This window comes from Alosa sapidissima, chromosome 6 (genome assembly GCF_018492685.1).
Source record: "Alosa sapidissima isolate fAloSap1 chromosome 6, fAloSap1.pri, whole genome shotgun sequence".
NCBI classification, from domain to species: domain Eukaryota; kingdom Metazoa; phylum Chordata; class Actinopteri; order Clupeiformes; family Clupeidae; genus Alosa; species Alosa sapidissima.
In genome coordinates, this window is record NC_055962.1 from 3,726,064 (window position 1) to 3,743,473 (window position 17,410).

The 17,410-nt window shown below is 44.9% G+C and overlaps 1 protein-coding gene across 5 annotated transcripts in view; it reads right to left on the reverse strand.

The window, feature by feature from the left end:
• The window catches only part of epha7 (eph receptor A7), a 54,402-nt gene extending 37,723 nt beyond the window's left edge, over positions 1-16,679 (reverse strand). For all 5 annotated transcript variants that reach the window (XM_042094610.1, XM_042094608.1, XM_042094609.1 and 2 more), the window contains exons 1-4: positions 16,524-16,679; positions 14,922-14,986; positions 13,291-13,960; positions 1,063-1,218 (exon numbers count right to left, since the gene is read on the reverse strand). In XM_042094610.1, the coding sequence (XP_041950544.1) occupies positions 1,063-1,218; positions 13,291-13,960; positions 14,922-14,986; positions 16,524-16,617 (985 nt within the window). In that variant the 5' untranslated portion in view covers positions 16,618-16,679. The remainder of the gene's footprint in view (positions 1-1,062; positions 1,219-13,290; positions 13,961-14,921; positions 14,987-16,523) is intronic.
• Positions 16,680-17,410: the final 731 nt, after the last annotated feature.

Genomic DNA, 17,410 nt, shown 5'->3' on the forward strand with positions numbered 1-17,410 from the left:
TGGGAAAAGTAATGGATCCATCATTCACAAAATGATCCTAGTTGTTCCTTGGTGAATGTGGCCCTTTTGTTTTCTACTGTTTGCAGATTGTGGGAGCACCGGGCAACAATTAGCTGGAATTGCGTTTGGAGTGTTCTCTTCTTTGATTCAGTCACGGAATGAACAGGGAGCCAGGAGGTTTCAGCAGACAGAGCGAGTGAGACATACACAAAGCGAGAGGGAGAGAGAGACAAAGAGAAAGAGAGAAATAGAGAGAGAGAGAGAGCAAGAGAGAGAGGGAGGACATTCTTGACTAATGTACACATAATAAATCAGCCTGTCAGAGACGAACCCAAAACCCTTAATAGCCACGTCTTTGCCACTGCCTACAATGTGTTGCTTTCAGCCTGACGCCGATTTCATTGTCCTGGAATCCGACATTCCTCACTCTAGCTGGGAGAACAGTCAATAGCTCCTGGGGAGGCTCACACACAGCTCTGGGTTGCCTGAATGTCTTGAATGAACATGTTTGGGAGCAGGGATTTTTGGGAGCAAATGACCCCACCCTTCAAAATGGATCCTTTGGCCTGTGTAAACAACTCATCAGCGCCTGCTCCATAATTGCCACACTCACGACGACAGCCCAAGCCCCACAAGCTGCCTGCGTTGCTTCTCCTGCCTATAATTGCATTTTTTTTTTTTGGCAGATAGGAAACTGCAAATTACTGCTCTGATCATTAGCTACCATACGAGGGGCGGGAGAAAGGCAGCGCGGCCCTATGAACATAATCATAAGGACATGTTGGGAGGCCGAGGGCCGCTCCCGCTCCCGCTCAGCCCGGGATGGAGAACAGATTTGGAGGTTTGGAAAGACCAGAGTAAGTATTTTGAGCTGGGGCAGCGGGGGTCTGGACTGTGTGTCTGCGTGCGTGCGTGGGGGAAAAATTGAACAAGGGCAGGGAGGGGCAGGGGGTTGGTTGGAGTGTGTGTGTGTGTGTGTGTGTGTGTGTGTGTGTGTGTGTGTGTTTGGGGGGGGGGGGGGGGGGGGGGGGCATGACTTGTTGGCTCAGCGGTGCTACTCACTGGTGCAGGCCACAGACGGCGGGTCAGACAGCGCCCTGTAGTAGCCGTCCTCGCAGTCGCAGCGCCACGAGCCCTCCCTGTCATTGTAGCTGTGCGCCGGACAGCGGGAGCACTGCAGGTCCTGGGAGGAAGACTTGTAGAATCCGCGCCCGCAAGCTGCAGAGAGAGGGAGAGAGAGAGAGAGAGAGAGAGAGAGAGAGAGAGAGAGAGAGAAGGGACAGAGGGCAGCCAAGGGGAGGGGAAGGGTGAAAGAAGAGGGGGAGCAACAGAACGAGAGAGAGGGAGGGAGGGAGAAAGAGAGAGAGAGCCTTGTTCACACTTCAGTTCACATAAAAAAAGAAGGACGGGTAAAAAGGAGCATTTGGGTTGTGTTCACATGACGGGAACAGCTGGTGTTTGGATCAACTGGGCCCTTAGGCTTCATATGCATACTGAACAAATCTACTTCAGATCCAAATCACATATCAGTGGTCTGCCCTCACGGCAGCACATGTCTGACCGCTGGTGTGGGGTGGAGGAGAGGTGCTGCGCTCCCACTCACCCTCTCAACTGCACACCAGCATAGCGGGGTGGACACAAGGTTACGCAAAACTGAACAGAGAATTTTGGAGTTTCATCTTCAATTAGCCAACCGAAATGACATTCACATATGTCAGGCTTCAAAAGACACCAATTGAGCTGGTAGCAGGGGGAGCGAGTGATGAATTGTGTCATTTGTGTCTGCATTTAATCTCTGATTTATATCTCCTGTTGCAGATAACAGAGAGAGAAAAAAACATCCATTCAGCTGTAAACCACATCTGAGAAACATAAGGTCATTTAGGACTATCAAATTTAACTTTATATTTGCAAACCGATTTGGAATAAATTACATCAGACAGAGCACACCAGGCAAAGTGATTCAAAAAGTGAATGAATTATAATCCCAATTTATGTTGTGCCAGTGAACAGACAGAAAAATCTGTTTTGGGTTTAGCCCTTTTAGTCTCAACACTTAAAGAAAGCTAATCCACGCAGACCAGCTGTTTGTGCAAATCCCAGTTTAGCCAAAGAAAAAAACTGGGCCACATTCTTTTTATATTCCGCCCGAAAATGGGCACGCAATCCATAGAACTTCAGATGGCAGCTTATAAAAACTATCATGTTATGTGAGGATGCATTTTTCATGAGTAATTTGTGCAAAATGTATCGATTTTCACTCTCCGAGCGCGCCGGTTCAGATCTACGTTTCATTATTCTTTCAGGGGCTCAAAATCCTCCTGCAAATGTATGTGACAAGTCTAAAATAGAGAGGATAGAGGAGTGCGGACCTCCACATTTTAACACCTCCAGAGTGAGATGAGGAGGCTATGGGACAAGGTATCCCCATTTCAACAACATGAAAGCCCTGTCACTGCCTATTCATCTCAGCCCACTGCCTCCATGAAATAAGAGCTTTTTCAGCACAGGGTCGGAGGCGAGGGGAAAAAACACATGATTTTTATCTCCAGTATTTCTTTACCTATGAGGTAACTGAGAACAGCATTTCTGGCCCAGGAGAAGAACCTAAACATGTTTAATTCATAGCACCTCGCTAGAAAAGGGATAACTGCCTTTATTTAAACATGATGTGCCATTTTAACAGCGCATCCTCCGGCACATTTATTGATACATGTAAAACCTCACAAGCCTTATTGCAGTACAGTATTGTCCTACGCAACGTTCACTAGTTTATTTTACAACAGGCTAACAGTTGCGTGTTTTTGTTCAGTGTCTTTGGGGCAGGCTTGTGCCCAGTAAAACATTCTGATAAGCCCGTGATTCGGCTGGCCTTTGGGTGTCTGAGCTCCTGTGTGGAGCCTGATCTGCGCTGAGCCTCAGGCTTAGACCGCTCCGCTCCACCACCAGCACAGGGCTGCCCACATGCTAATATACCCAGATTAGCATGGGCAGAGTCAGAACATGGGGAGTTGCAAAAAGTCAACACTCCCCACCTTCCTCTCTCTATGTCTAAGAGTATGTTAAAAAAAAAAAAAAAACTATTTTTGTGGTGCTCTGACAGTGTTTATCGATGTGTCTGAATAGCAGAGATGTTTGTGTAAGCACCCAAGCAATAAATTAGGCCCATAATCAAAAGTCTTTGTGACATGGGGAACTGTGTCTGCACTCCTATTTTGGCCCCACCCCTTACAAGCTCGCCGTGACTGACATACACAAACATAGCTTCGAAAGCAAAGTATTCTTATCCGAGACACAGGACTGCTTTTGGCTAGCTCAGTTCCTGGGTCTGGCGCTCGCGTTTCTTGCTAACATATTAATGTCTCAGACTGCAGTTAATGATGGCCTGCCTTTTTTCTGAGAGACCCAGATGTAATAGCTCATGCAATTATTACGTGCTTCTAGTCGTCAGCAGTTTATAGTCAATGCAATCAAGGGTGCATTAGCCAGACAAGGTACTGACTTGCATAACAGGCTTGTAAACAAGGCATGATCTGTGTAAAGACTCTGGGACTCAGACAATGGTTTCATCATTATTACACAGGTTTCCTCAGCATTAACGTCACCATAAAGACTAAAGGCTAAGACATGTGGACATCTAAAGACTATTTTGAATACATAGAGAGATCTGGTTGCTACCAACAGCCTTGTTGCCAGGAAGCACTACTACGGTTGGACAGATTTATGACAAAGAAATTAGTCAGTTAGTTAAGACACTTCATTTAAGAGATTTAAGAGAGAGAGAGAAGGGCGGTAGGGGAAAAATTAAAACTGCCTGACATTCCGCTGGTCTCCTTAGCAGGCAACAAGAGCCTTCCAGCGGTCAGGCATTCTCTTTCAGCGAGGGGGGAAAACAATCCACAGTCAGCATTTTTAAACACAGCCCCGATAGAACCGGAAAGGCCTTGGAGCCCAGTGAGGAATACGCTTCGCCTTACACCAGTCTAAACGTCTAAATCACAATTGACATCGGGAGAGACCACGGATCATGCAAAAGAGGTGCTGTCTCCGCACAGACACACAGAAGTGTACAGAATGAAATGGTCTATTTGTTTAAGATCCTAGTCTACATTTGTTTCTCTCTCCTTTAGCCCCGAGAGCCTTAACATTATTGAATTGCGTCCAAGACCTTGTGATGTTTGGCTACTGAATGACACACAGGATAGGGATGTAGCGAGCAGCGAGGAGAAATAGCTTGAACGATGGATGAGCTCCTCAACATGAAGTGGCATTTAGTGGCAGTTTGACATATCATTTCCTGTGGCCACAGCCCTCAATAATTATTTCCAAAGTCTGGATGTGACGCCACCGCACTTGAACTGTATTTTTTTTTCCATCTCCAGATAATCTTGCCCCTTGATTGACAGATCGTATTTCACACAATGCCTCCTGGCTGGTGGCACGATTACAAAAGTGTAATGGCTTTAGCTTTCAATAAAACATAGAATGCAACACACTAGCACTCGAGCAGCAGCAGCAACCGCAGCAGCAGTAGCCCTTAGACATGAGCAGGGCGCTTGTCCTTATCTTCTGCCGACCACTGTGGGTGGACAGAGGGCACTTGAGCAGCACAGGAGCAGCGGCTGCCTGAGATTGAGTTTCCCCAACATCTGCCCCAGCTCACTTTAGCAAGGCCCCTAATGGGGATGGGGGCACTTGGCTTAATGATCCTGCACCAAGCAAGATGGAGGTGAGAGCACACACACACACACACACACACACACACACACATACACACACACACACACACACACACACACACACACAGAGAGGGGGAGTGAAAGAGAGGCAGCGTTCACACACACTCACTCATACACCCTGCTGCCACGGAAGATGGCCTTCAGAAGTCCATCCCCCATGATGGTGCTGATGCGTCCTGTCATGGCCAGACCTCCCACAGGCCCCTGCCATCCGGCCTGATTATGTGTTAAATCCGCCCGCGCATCGGGATGGATGTGGAAAGAATGCGCGGCCACGCTAACCGCACAGCCCACAGACACAGCGGAGAGGGAGAGAGAGAGTGTTGGGGCCGGCCGGCAGATAACAGCCCATTAGAGTGATAGAGGAGGCTGGACGGGGGGGCAGCCGACAGGCCCGACACGCCGGGCCCCGCTGCTGATGAATGCCAGGTGGAGCGGGTCAAACGTGATAAAGGAAACTGTTTATTTTCTTATTTCAAAATGCCGTCGTGCCTTTTCAAAACATTCTCCGCCGCCTCCGCCGCCACCGCCGCCGCCACAAAGTCGATACGGAAATGTCTTTATAAATATCAGCCGGAGAGGAGGCCGTGTAAAAATGGGACGCTTGTCCTGTTTTCCTCTTCAGTGTCTTCCCCATTTCAGCTGGCTTTCCCCTCCCCGTGCTTGTGTTCATCTCAGCTTGTTTTTGTCTGGCTGGATTCACTCAGGCAAATAACATCTGATGTCCATTTCATTATGGTCGAATTATTGTAATTCTGAATCCATAAATTCATCCATAATTATATTTTAAAAAGCCTTACTATTCAATCATATAATTTCCTTATTTAACATTTGACCTGTATGAGGGGAGTGTATGACACTACACAGGCTGTTTACATGATGCATATTATCTCTGAAATACTATCTTCTACTCTGCCCTATCTTGACACCAAATTCGGAAGCAGAGCAACAGGTGCTTCTCCCGAACTTTTATCTTGAGGGAACATATCTTAAAGCAGCCGACTGAAAAAAAAAAAAAAAAGAACTCATCCTTGTGAATTCTTTTTCTGACATTTATAAAAGGAAAATCTCTGCAACTATTCATCCCTAGACATTTTAATCCCCCACTTTAAGAGGGCAAGGCGCCTACCCAGGAAATGGTGGCGGACCATACAAAGGAAAGGAGTGAATTGAAACCCTGCTGGAAGGCACCACACAGTGGAATGGATAGGGTTCCAACACCTAAGCCCTACTCGCCAGACCAGCCTTTTTTCCAGCACTCCCTCCCATACTCTGGGCAATGAATACAGTGTTGCACAGTGAAAAATCATAGGAGGAAATAAGGGAAAAAGTCACGGATTAGAAGTCTTGAAAAAGGGGCCGAAAGTCAGATTAAATGGTTCCAAATGATCTCGTTCTTCCTAATTCACACATTGCCCGATGGATTAGCGGAACAGAGCTGGGTGACTCAGAACTAGCTTGGCATATGGAGACAACTGGTCCATTCATCTGCAGTACCTGTGCTAGGGGGGAGATAAGTAGATTTCTCCCCGAAACAAAGAGCAGATTAGCATTCCCTTACATAGTGTTAAAGGACACAGCGGGTCACCCCTCTGACTGAGCCACGCAGGCCCAGAGAATAGCCCTCTTCACATCAACCAGACCTGGATGCAGGCTTCAGCAGACCTGGCTCCACACCTGCAATATGTCTACAATCAGACAGAATACACAAAGCCTGTGAGGGTTTGTGCTATATTTTTCCATTCATGCTTTCTCTTTTATGAAAAGAAAAAAAATGGCATAAAATGTCTCCTGCCTGTGTGCTAATGTGTTCTAGCACTATGTTCATAATAACTATAATGTGCAATGCAATTACTGCACAATTACTTCCTAATACATTGTATTCTGACACTCCTACCTACCTACAAAGACTACCAAGGCAGACCCTTTACACCCGATCCTCATTTTTCATGTCTTAGATTTAAAACAAGCACTAATAATACTTCAATGCTTTGAAACTAACTTAATAAGCTAGCTAAACTCATTCCCAAGATGTGGTTTGAGACATATTATACTACAAATGTGTTTAGATGCCTAATATGTATGGATCTGAGAGAAGCACTACTCACGGCTACTATAGAAATACAGACCCTCAGCATCTGTAGCATTTCCCCAAAGCTATCATAATCATTTGTAAACAAAGATTTTTCAGTAGAAAGCAAAGGTTGTGCTTAACATTAAATCAATTTCCAGTCCATAATGTTATGCCTGTGGAGACAACTGGCCTGCTTGTCGATGAAAATACAGCTTATCCGCCTTCCAAAAACAACTATCATTCATAAAGCAGCGCTGGCTTTGTGAACAGATTCTCCCTGACATGGAAGATGTCCTTGCCTAATTGTCTGTCTTTTAATTCACTGCACACGCAAAGCCAGTGGGCACGAAAGAGAGATGAAAAAAAAACACTAAAGTGAGGCGGCGGTCTTAAACGGACGATGTGGTGGAGCCCATTGAGATCCTCTGATGAAAAGCATTAAAGGAGAAAGGGGGGATCAGCTATCGGCTAGATGAAAGCCACAGGGCCCAGAGGTCTGCCCAGCCCAGAGGCCTCTGATGACCGCAACTAATCAGTGGTGAAAACGGCCCCAGTCAGCAGGACGGCATTATCACGGGGTTGCGCCCACCCCACCTCCTGACTCTGTGTGTCTCTCTCTCTCGCTGTCCTGCCCGTCTGCCTGCTCGCCTGTCTGTCTGTCTCAGCCCTCGGCTTTGTGGCAGGGGGTGACAGAGCAGAGGGACGGTGTCAGCCCAGCCACGGGCCCCCTCCAGACACTGTCCATCACCGTTCCCCTTGGACGCGCGCTCGGGCCATCCGTCAGGCCGCGTGGGGCTGGGAAAGGCACAAGTCGTCCCCTCAATGCGACCTCCAGAGCCGTGGGTCCACATCCAAAGACTGCAGACATCTCCCCACTCCTGTCCAAAAGCCAGTTTCAATGAATGCTAATCTTACCTCCATGGGGTGAGAGGAATCTTATTAGTCTTGGAGCTGGGAGGTTGTGACATTTCAAAATTTGGGGAAAAGCAAAAAACAAAAAGAGAGAGAAAGTATATGTGAAGTGAAGAAGTGCTTTTGCTATTCTCAGTTACTGTGTTTGGAACAGACATGCTCTCAAGCTATATCAATAAGTAGCTAGCTAATAAGCAAAAAATTCAACCCCAGACTATCTCTCTACAAAGTAGCTTGTGTTTGTCTGCAGCAGGCTTTTACTCGTTTAATCCCTTGTTATGAGAAAAAGAGAGGTTCTTCTGCTTCTCATTAGCTGACTCAAGCAGAGCTCCTTCCTCTGGAGAACATAAGGGACACAGAATGGTTTAAATTGTGATTCGGAAAGCTATAATAAACAAGCTTTTCATTGTAACAAGCGTTCATCTTGAGTAAATATACATTAACACACACTTTTCTTCCATCCAAGGAAGAAGAGCAAAAATGAGATATCTCCTTGGCAACTAAGACTTTAACACTTGCTAGATATCTGGCTATGTTCTCGACAGTCCCAACATGATGGGAAGATAATCACTGATCCTTCTTTTCTGAAGCCTGAGCCTGCTTTTTGAGTTGTGAAATGGCTGAACAAATATCAGCCTTTGCTCTGACACTATACAAATATTTACTTCTATTTACAAAAAAATGCCTTCTTTGCTTTTCTACACGTATGGGCAAAGTGAGGTAACTCACCTCGATTTGCATGAGCGCATAATAAAACAGTTAATGGTTTTGTGGACACATGGAGTCTTAAACTGTCCCTGAAGGAGCACACACTCTTCCTTCCACCATTCATTAGGCATGCGGCACAAGGCATATTATTGTCCTATTAAGCCACAGGCCCTGCTGGTCCCGAAAGGGAGAGAAATCATTCCAAAAACATTTATCATTTCAAATGTGTATCAATCCAACCTGACAAGCCGAATCAGCGGCAAAGCAATATTTCTAATCAATACAGACAATGGGAGTGAACATCTCAGCACACCCAGATGTGGGCAGAGAGTGTGAAATAAATTGTTGACGTGAAGAACAAAAAAAAAAGAAATAAAGAAAGAAAGGATTTTCTCTCTTTTGTCTCAAATAGCAGTTTTGTCCTCAGTGACACGGAGGTCCGGCATGGCCAGCGCATAAGGTCAGTGAATATTAACTTCATTTACACATGGTTGCAAACAAGCCGCTACGCACAATGGGACCTGCCTCTTCTGCTTAGTAACATGAGCAGCCCCACTGACAGCACACTGCCACAGAGGAAGATGGATGAGTGCGGCAGTTGACCCTTGCTTGCCTGAGGAGTCACCTCTCGAGCCCCATTTTGCCTACACAACAAAGCCCCCCCCCCCGCCACTGTGCAGCCCTCATTCTCACTTGCACTAACAGGTTCAGACGTCTCCATCGATCCCTGGGTTCCATAGCTCCAGCACCACTGGGCTCTCTCTCCTTAGCTATCTAAACCTGGGCACAGATGTCTTTTTTTGTAATTGCTCGCCGCCTGTCTGTTGGGAGGGATGTGATCGGACAGGCGAACACGGTGTCAGAGGAGCCGGCGCTGCACCGTTTAGTGCGCCTTCCCTCTGGCGTCTGGGGGAAAGTGATATGTGCCTGGGCCGGGGGTCTTAACACCTTGCACTGGAGCCCAGCGTGCTGGGAGGGCTCTGTTGTCAGTCGCTCTCCTCTGAGACTCTGCAAAAAGGGTGGCTCTGCACTTCAATCTTCCTTTAAGAGGAAAATCAATATCTTATTACATAACCTCACACTTTTTACCCCCTCTTACATCCAGAGCTAAGAGGCAACACACACACACACACACACACACACACACACACACACACACACACACACACACACACTGCCCTCAACTCTCTCACACACACACACACACACACACACACACACACACACACACACACACACTCACTCTCTCACACACACACAGGCGGGGGGGTGGGGGGCTTAAAAAATGCTTAGTGAGGCTCTGTAGCATGAAATGCTTTTGTTTCATTCCAGTCACTTGCTCCTCAAGGAGAAAACAAGCACATATTCCTCAGTAATTAAATTGGATCCTTGGTGCTTCTGCATTGTGTTCTGTGTGCATATTGGTGTGAGAATGTCATGTCTATTCTTGTCAGACATCAAGAGTAACACATAGACTACATCACAGCACTTGCTATGTAAAATCACATATGTTGAAGATGAAAAAATGTCCACTGAGATTTCAATCTGTTTCCTTTCTGTGGTGCAATGACAAGGACAATCTATAGCAACTTTCATTTTTAAGCGATCCATAATCAGGCCTGTGCAGTCTGTCAATTCTGTTTGCTTTGGGGAGAGAAGACACAAAGCCACATCTGTGCCCATCACAATGCTACCTGGCAGCTCCGACAAAGCCAAGGGAAAGTCCCTGGATCCTCAAAGAATGCAGCTATTCACTGAACTTTGACAAGACAGGGACAAAACCCTCATCATCCATCAACAAATTATTTCAATCTTGACTGATTTGGGAGTCCAGTTGCGTCCCCATGGGGAATGGCCGGCCTTCTCCTCATTTACATAATTAAGTCTACTTACAGTTGTAATGGACGACTGTTTGAAACCTCAAATTCACACCTTATCAATCAATCCTGTGTCAGTGCGTATGAGGGACCCCTGACTCTTGGCTTCATTTGAAATGCAAAGTGTGGCCTTGCCTGTGCCTGGAGCTGCTCTTGGCTGCCTGCTGCTTCCAGCCACCTTGGCTTTTTTGTGGGCTAACCTCCACAGGCCCCCCTCGCTTGCAGTCCCTGTCATCAATCACAATCTGACTATCTTCTGTCTGACTCTTTGACACCTGGGTAGATGGATGGGGTTTAGTGTCTGCAGGATGCTATATCCTCACATTAATGCACTTGTTAGCCTGTAGCCTGTTGAGAAGCAGCACAAGCATAGCTGAGATGTCTCAGGCCTCTCTCACACACACAAGCGAGCTGGGTCACCTATCAATTATAAGGCAAGCTAAAATTGCGTCACATGCATTCCTGTGATAGTCGAAAACGTTTGGTTGACAAAGGAACCAATGTCTGTCTACAAGGGCTCTTTTTCGCCCTCGTCCGACACAGTGGCTTTATGCCTGTGAGTGGCCACTGCTGACCTGAGAATGAATGGCCACTATTTTTACACCACTCAGCTCTGGGAAAATAAACTTTGCGAATGCTGCAAGACACATCAAATGGCCTTTTTCAAAACTCTTGACTCTTAACTCTTCTACCAAAAGGGGAATTGAGCATGGCTATCTCCAGACACTGACTCCAGCCACCTATAGCACCAAATCAGAGTTTTAAAAAGACACTGAGCGGGGGATCGGAACAAGCCCCGAGGACTAAGAGATATGCTGTCCCTGTGTTTGGATGGTGATGATGAATGACCAGACGAAAACAGTCCCTTAATGGAGGAGGCCTCGGCACCACGCGTCCACAGAGCAGTCTCTTCACATGACGTGACTGACAGCTGAACTCGCTTATTTTTTTTCTTTCACTCACCACTTAATATTTCATGCCTGGCATTTTACACCATGGTGTGTTGCTGGGTGGGGGACCGATGTGGTGTGTGTGTTGCGGGGGGGGGGGGGGGGGGAGGGGGGTGGTGGGCGAGGAGGGTGTACAGAAGAGGAACAATGAGGAGGTGCAAAGGGAGGGACTGCCAGCCATGTCAGAGAGGGCAGGAGGCGTCGTGCAGGAGGACGGCGCTGCAGACAACACATTCTGGTCACTCACAAGGACAGGCCTGTCGCCCATATTAAATGGACACTGTCTGCTGCGGGCGTCTGCTCACTTCACAGCACAGCAATAAAATACCGGGGGAAGGATGGAATTTCTTGTGGGAAACACTGACCAGATCATTTAGCATCCAAAGATCTATCCTCTGAGAGGGGCTAAAACCTATCCGCAGAGAGGGGCTAAAAGCTAGCTGCTGACAGGGGCTAAAAGCTAGCTGCTGGATACATTTCACATTAGTTGGATAAACCACTTCTCGGAATGTTCAGGCCATTGGTAAAATGTGCAAAAGTTATAAAACGATAATGTTGGGTCGGGAACTAGGACATGTTCTAATGTCCTTGGATGACACACCAAGCTATTTTTGTAGAGTCGCAATAACTTGATAGATGGGATAAACTTACCATTTAAAGGGAGGGCTAACTTTTTTCATTAATTTAATAGATTACACAGAATGCCTATCAGTCAGTGCATTGAGTGCACTGAGTAAGTCAGTTCCACTTTTCCAATTTAGTGACGTCCTACTAAATATATCTACTGATGTGATACAGAATGTTCAGAAACTCTGAAACTATTCTAGGCTTTAGGACTACACAAACAAGATTACAGAGAAGTATCCTACTCCAGCTGAACAACTCTGAAAGTCTTTTACCACCTATTTACCAGCACAATAGAGCAGCTTCATTTTTGGACAACATAATGAGATCCTTGAGCCATCCTTCACATGGAAACTAAATGACACAGTACTGTGTATGGCATAACAGCAATACATCAGTGAAAATTATACTGAGTGATGTGCTGCAAAATGCCTGTGAGTGGCTGTGTAGGGAGAGGCTTCTACTTTTACTCCCCTCTAAAAAAATATATGACTGAGGACAACAACACACATTTTCACTCCATGAACACGTCCCGATTTCTCAGTCTACTATGACTGCTATAATGTGTCAGTGTCTAAGGATGGCAATTGAAATTCTATACAGCTACCAGCACCCTTCTAGGCCTTAGCCGTACTTGCTACGGAAGACCTGGCCACCTTTTTTGTATGGCAAAAACACCAGCGAGCATGTATCCACAGTGACTTTAATTGCGTTTCCTGTTAGAACCCTTCATAAATATCCCCAGGCCTAAATGCCACAGTGTGGTGGCTATTTGTTTTCTCTCTGTGTCAGGGTCGTTTCGGAGGGGCAAAGGGATACTGAGAGATTGGCTGGACTTCCTCCAGACCTGTGTATTTTGCAAGTGATTGCCTTGGCCCAATGCCAGAAGGAGGGGAGAGGACTCTCGGTGAAGAACATCGAGCTAAACTGAAGTGCAAGTTATCATTTAATCCCTGTGTCAACACAGCTTTAGCTATAAATTAAAAGACAGCAAATCAAACAATTCAAATTGCTTTCAATTATTATGCTGAGAATTTATTTCCATTTTTTCTCATTTAACTTATTAAGCAGCCTAGTTGTTTTTTTTTCTCATTGTTTTTCCACAGAAAATGGTAACAGCAAGGATCATAAAAAAAAAAAAATATTTTGAAGCTAATTGCTGAAGTTAATTGCTTGGGGCATCGCATGACAGATCTAAGACTGTACATCAACATACAGTTCACATACTTTATGAATAAAAATATATAATTTAGTGCTGTGCTATTTTCAAAACACTTTTTGATAGACGCATTTAAAGGTTGCGTGCTCTTCTATACCATGTCCTCCTTACATGCTACTCAGGTTGTCTTTTAAAAAGTCTGAGGGAGGGGTGAGGTTTGAATAAAAATGAATATAACAGTACTCACGTTCGCATGCGTCGCCCTTCTGGTGAAATCCCGCTTTGCATATACATTTCCCAATGGGCACCAGCCATTCTCCTTCTGCACTGCAGTGCATTTTGGGAGAGTTGTCAGCCTCCTCCTCTGCATCGCTCACACACGTACCCTCCACCTCGACTAGGGACGAGAACTCGGATCCAGTCACCGTGTCCGGAAAAGTCGCCAAATTCTCAATAATGGACCAACACTTTTTGTAATACACTTTGACCGAGACCAGGGCGATGCAGGCCCCTACGTCCTGAAAGGCCAGGTAAAACCCTCGTCGAGACAGGGGGCCAATTATACGCACTTCGGTATTCAGCTTCATCTTCCTTTCACCAAGGTCCCCCTGGGTGAAGCTTTCATCTGCAGCGATAGTGTCGATTTTCACATAGTGACTCTCACGTATGTTCCTCCCAACCTCTGTGTCAGTTTCCTGATAATACAAGTTGAATGTCTCCTTGCAAGTCCCCACCACACCTGGTAGGCTATTACAATCCCTCAAGGTGAACTTCAGTTCTACAAAAATCCTCTGGGCATCACCTTTCTCTATCCAGTTAGTCCGAAGCCAGTTATTCTGATTTGGCTCCATGACCTGGCACACTTGGTAAGTACGTATGGGCGTATAGTTTTCATCCAACCCACTGATCTCCTCCCACTAGAACAACAAAAACATTGCAATTGCAATCAACACTATAGAGAATTTGCTTTTGTCACTCTGGAATGCACTGAATGTGGATGTAGGGTTAATAAACAAATAACTGGAGGAGGCAGAAACAGAATCACAACAAATTCATGAGTAATTGCACTGGCATAACAGTGTAGACTAGAGAGCGCTGGGAGTGCTTCCGAAAGACTTCTCTCCTCCTCTATATGTTGTTGATCACCAGGGAATAATCATGGCAACTACAAATGCATAAAGTATTGATTAAACAATAAATTACATTTAAACTATGGGAGTGAAAGAATGAAAGAAAGAAAGAAAGAAAGAAAGAAAGAAAGAAAGAAAGAGCATTAACCTATAGTTTATTAGGGTGTGCATATATTAGATAAATATACCTAATACAAATAGTCACCAAGTTCACTAAGAAAGGCTTATGATCAGGCTGATCTTCGGAAAATGGTCTCTGACGAAAACGCAACATATTAGTGGGCTATTTGTGAGAATATGGTATCTTGGTGTGGAATATGGTATTGCGATTTTAGGAATGACAAAAGTAAGGATGATATATAGCCTAAATCATCGAGCTATACAGTGTACCATATCATTGCAACTGCATTAAAGTCACAGCACAGGGATTAGAATGTCTCCTGGTTGGTGATGTTTAATTTCAGAAGGCAGTGGCCCATTCACATTTTCTCGTAACGTTTTATGCTACGTTGCATAGCTTACTGAGACCAACTTATTTTAATTCCTCTGCCTTCCGGATAAATGAGTTGTTGTGGAATGAGTCATAAGGTTCCCACCACGACCTCAGGTTTGTCATGCAGTTGTGACCTCCGTAAGATACCGTGTCCTTGCACGCTGCCCGTAGTAATAGCAAAATAATAAGGAGAGAAGTGAGCAACAGTAAAGGCCTGCATGGCAGCGAATGAACTTTCAGAGGCCGTTCACTTACCCCACTCGACGGAGAGGAAATCCATTCCAGCTCTGTTTGTTGCGCCTTAGAATCCAGTAAGATCACTGCCGGCGAGAATGAAGGTGAATACCATTAAACATTTTGGTTAAGAGTTTAGACAATATCCGTGTGAAATAGGTGGAGGGAAACAGAAATATTGTTCAATGTATCCTAAAAAACTGAAACACGCAAACGTGTCCGCATTTAATCTACTGCATGAGTCCACATCATGTCGTGTCCCGTTGGCACCTGTTCTCGAATAAAAACTCAGCTCGCCGTGGCTTGTTGTATCATTATGAGTTAATTGTGGGCCTATATGGAAGGTCAAATCATTCTTAAGGTTGCAATTATGGCTCCACTGTTAAAGTCTTGTCTTGCGTAAAAGCCAATGTCGTGCTTCACATTCTGTTTCACCTTAATTTCATTGTATCATGGGTGTCCGAAATCGTGATTGGAGTTATCTATAGACATCCCCCTTTATAGCCTAACGCAAAATCTTTCACCCTGTTCATTCAAGATGAATGCCATAAACAACACCGCAGAACGCGTTGCGATAACTAAATACAGGCAATGGCAATTTCGTGCAATCTCAGAACATCCCATGGTAAAATGCTTCAAACTTAACGCAATGATATATACTCATATCGTAATTATTCATGGGTAGCTTCTATATTAGAAATTATGAGTTTGTCACAACTCATGCTAGCAAACATCATTCCATGACGCCGCTCTCGACTCTGTAGCCTAGTGTACTAAAATCGCTGGCAACCTAAAAGGCTTCAGTAAATCGGGTATCGGCATTGTTATTGGGCTGTTTAGTGTTTTGATTTTTGGTTGGTCATGATAGCAGTTGTAATGGCCTCAGCTGGGTTTGATCGAATTGGTAAAATTGGCTGCTTTCATTTCGGTGCATTTAACAATAGTCCCTCCATCAACAAAGTTTGATAATTCTGGGGACTGTCATTTGAAGTTATGTCTAGCCTACATCCACCCATACACCCGTCCCCTTAGTTGTGTCGACTTCAAACTAAACTGGGTTTCTTTTAAAAACGGTGAAATCAATAGGCTGTGGTTGGGGCAAAGAAGTGCTCAGGCTACATTTTGATGAACATTTCCCGATGTATTTTAGGACCCTAGGACTGTCATGAGAACTAGTAAAGGACAATCTCCAAACGTAGGCTATTTCTCTTCTAAGTCTGATTACAAAAATATCTAATATACGAGATCACTTAATCGAACGACAAGCTTAAACGCTGTTCTTCATATGAAAAGTTGAAAAATGGATTTACAGGTCGTCCCGGTCCTGTCAGATTAATTTTGAGCGAATCCATAATGACTATGATAAAAACAGGATTCATATGCAGTCAAGTGCGCGTCGAGAAATGCCCCAAAACCTTGATGTCTCTCTTCCTAATCTATTGTGTAAGTCGTTATTTTCATATAAATTTAAAATTATTGTTCAAATTAGCTAAATTTTATATTAGGCTAGATGCCTCTGTCAACGGCAAATGCGATCGTAGTTGGGGCTTCACTGCGCGGCACAACTGATTATTTTTCGGGATGCGAACATAGGATGCAAGAGAAGGAAACTTTAACTCTTACCTTCTCTCGAATTCTGTGCTATTCCAGTGTTCACATAACAACATAAATGAAGGCAAAATATAGTCCACAAACACAGAACTGAAGTCGAAACCATCGTGTCACTGGAAGTTAAAAGATATAATGCGCTTTTCCACCGCCGCGTTCTCTTCCCATTGACGACGCTCCACCAGCTCTGTGTGAACAAAATAATCGTTCCTCAGTCAAATAGCAGCGGCAGCTGTAGGCGGGGACTGGGCTCTCTGGTGCCAGTCAACAAAACAGACAAGGGGAAAGTCCACGTCAGGTACGCTAGAGACGCTGTGCCTTCGACCAATGAGATTCTCTCAAGGGCGGGGTTTCAAACGAAGAGGCCAGCTGAGAGAAAGTGTGCCTTAAATATGACTTTACCGTGCTGTGGCATAGCTATCATTTTGAAACAGTGATAGTTAATAGGTAGAATCTAACATCCTTGTCTCTTTGAATCACACATGCACAAATCATGTAGGCTGCCATGATTTGTCATGCATTAATCAGTAATTTCTCCAAATGAAACACATTAAAGGAGTGTCTGTTACACCGATTGTTTTTTGACATCAGAGAAATACAACATGCAAAGATTTGTACTATTTTTCTTATATCATGAATGTGTTTAGAAATGTGTGTTTTCAAGATGAAGTCTGATGGCTCCATAGGCTAAAAAAAAGTTATTTTGTATTAAGCTACTTTTTAACCTCAATAACAATTGGTAACACAGGTCAACAATAGACATTTATGTGTCCTTTTCTTGTTTCTTGTATGTTGGTTAGTACACCTAGGCCATATTATCCACAATGAAAAAACAGAAAGTTTATAATAGCCTGCTTACTCAGACAGCAAGTGCTGAATGTCCAAAGTCACCTTAGGATAGA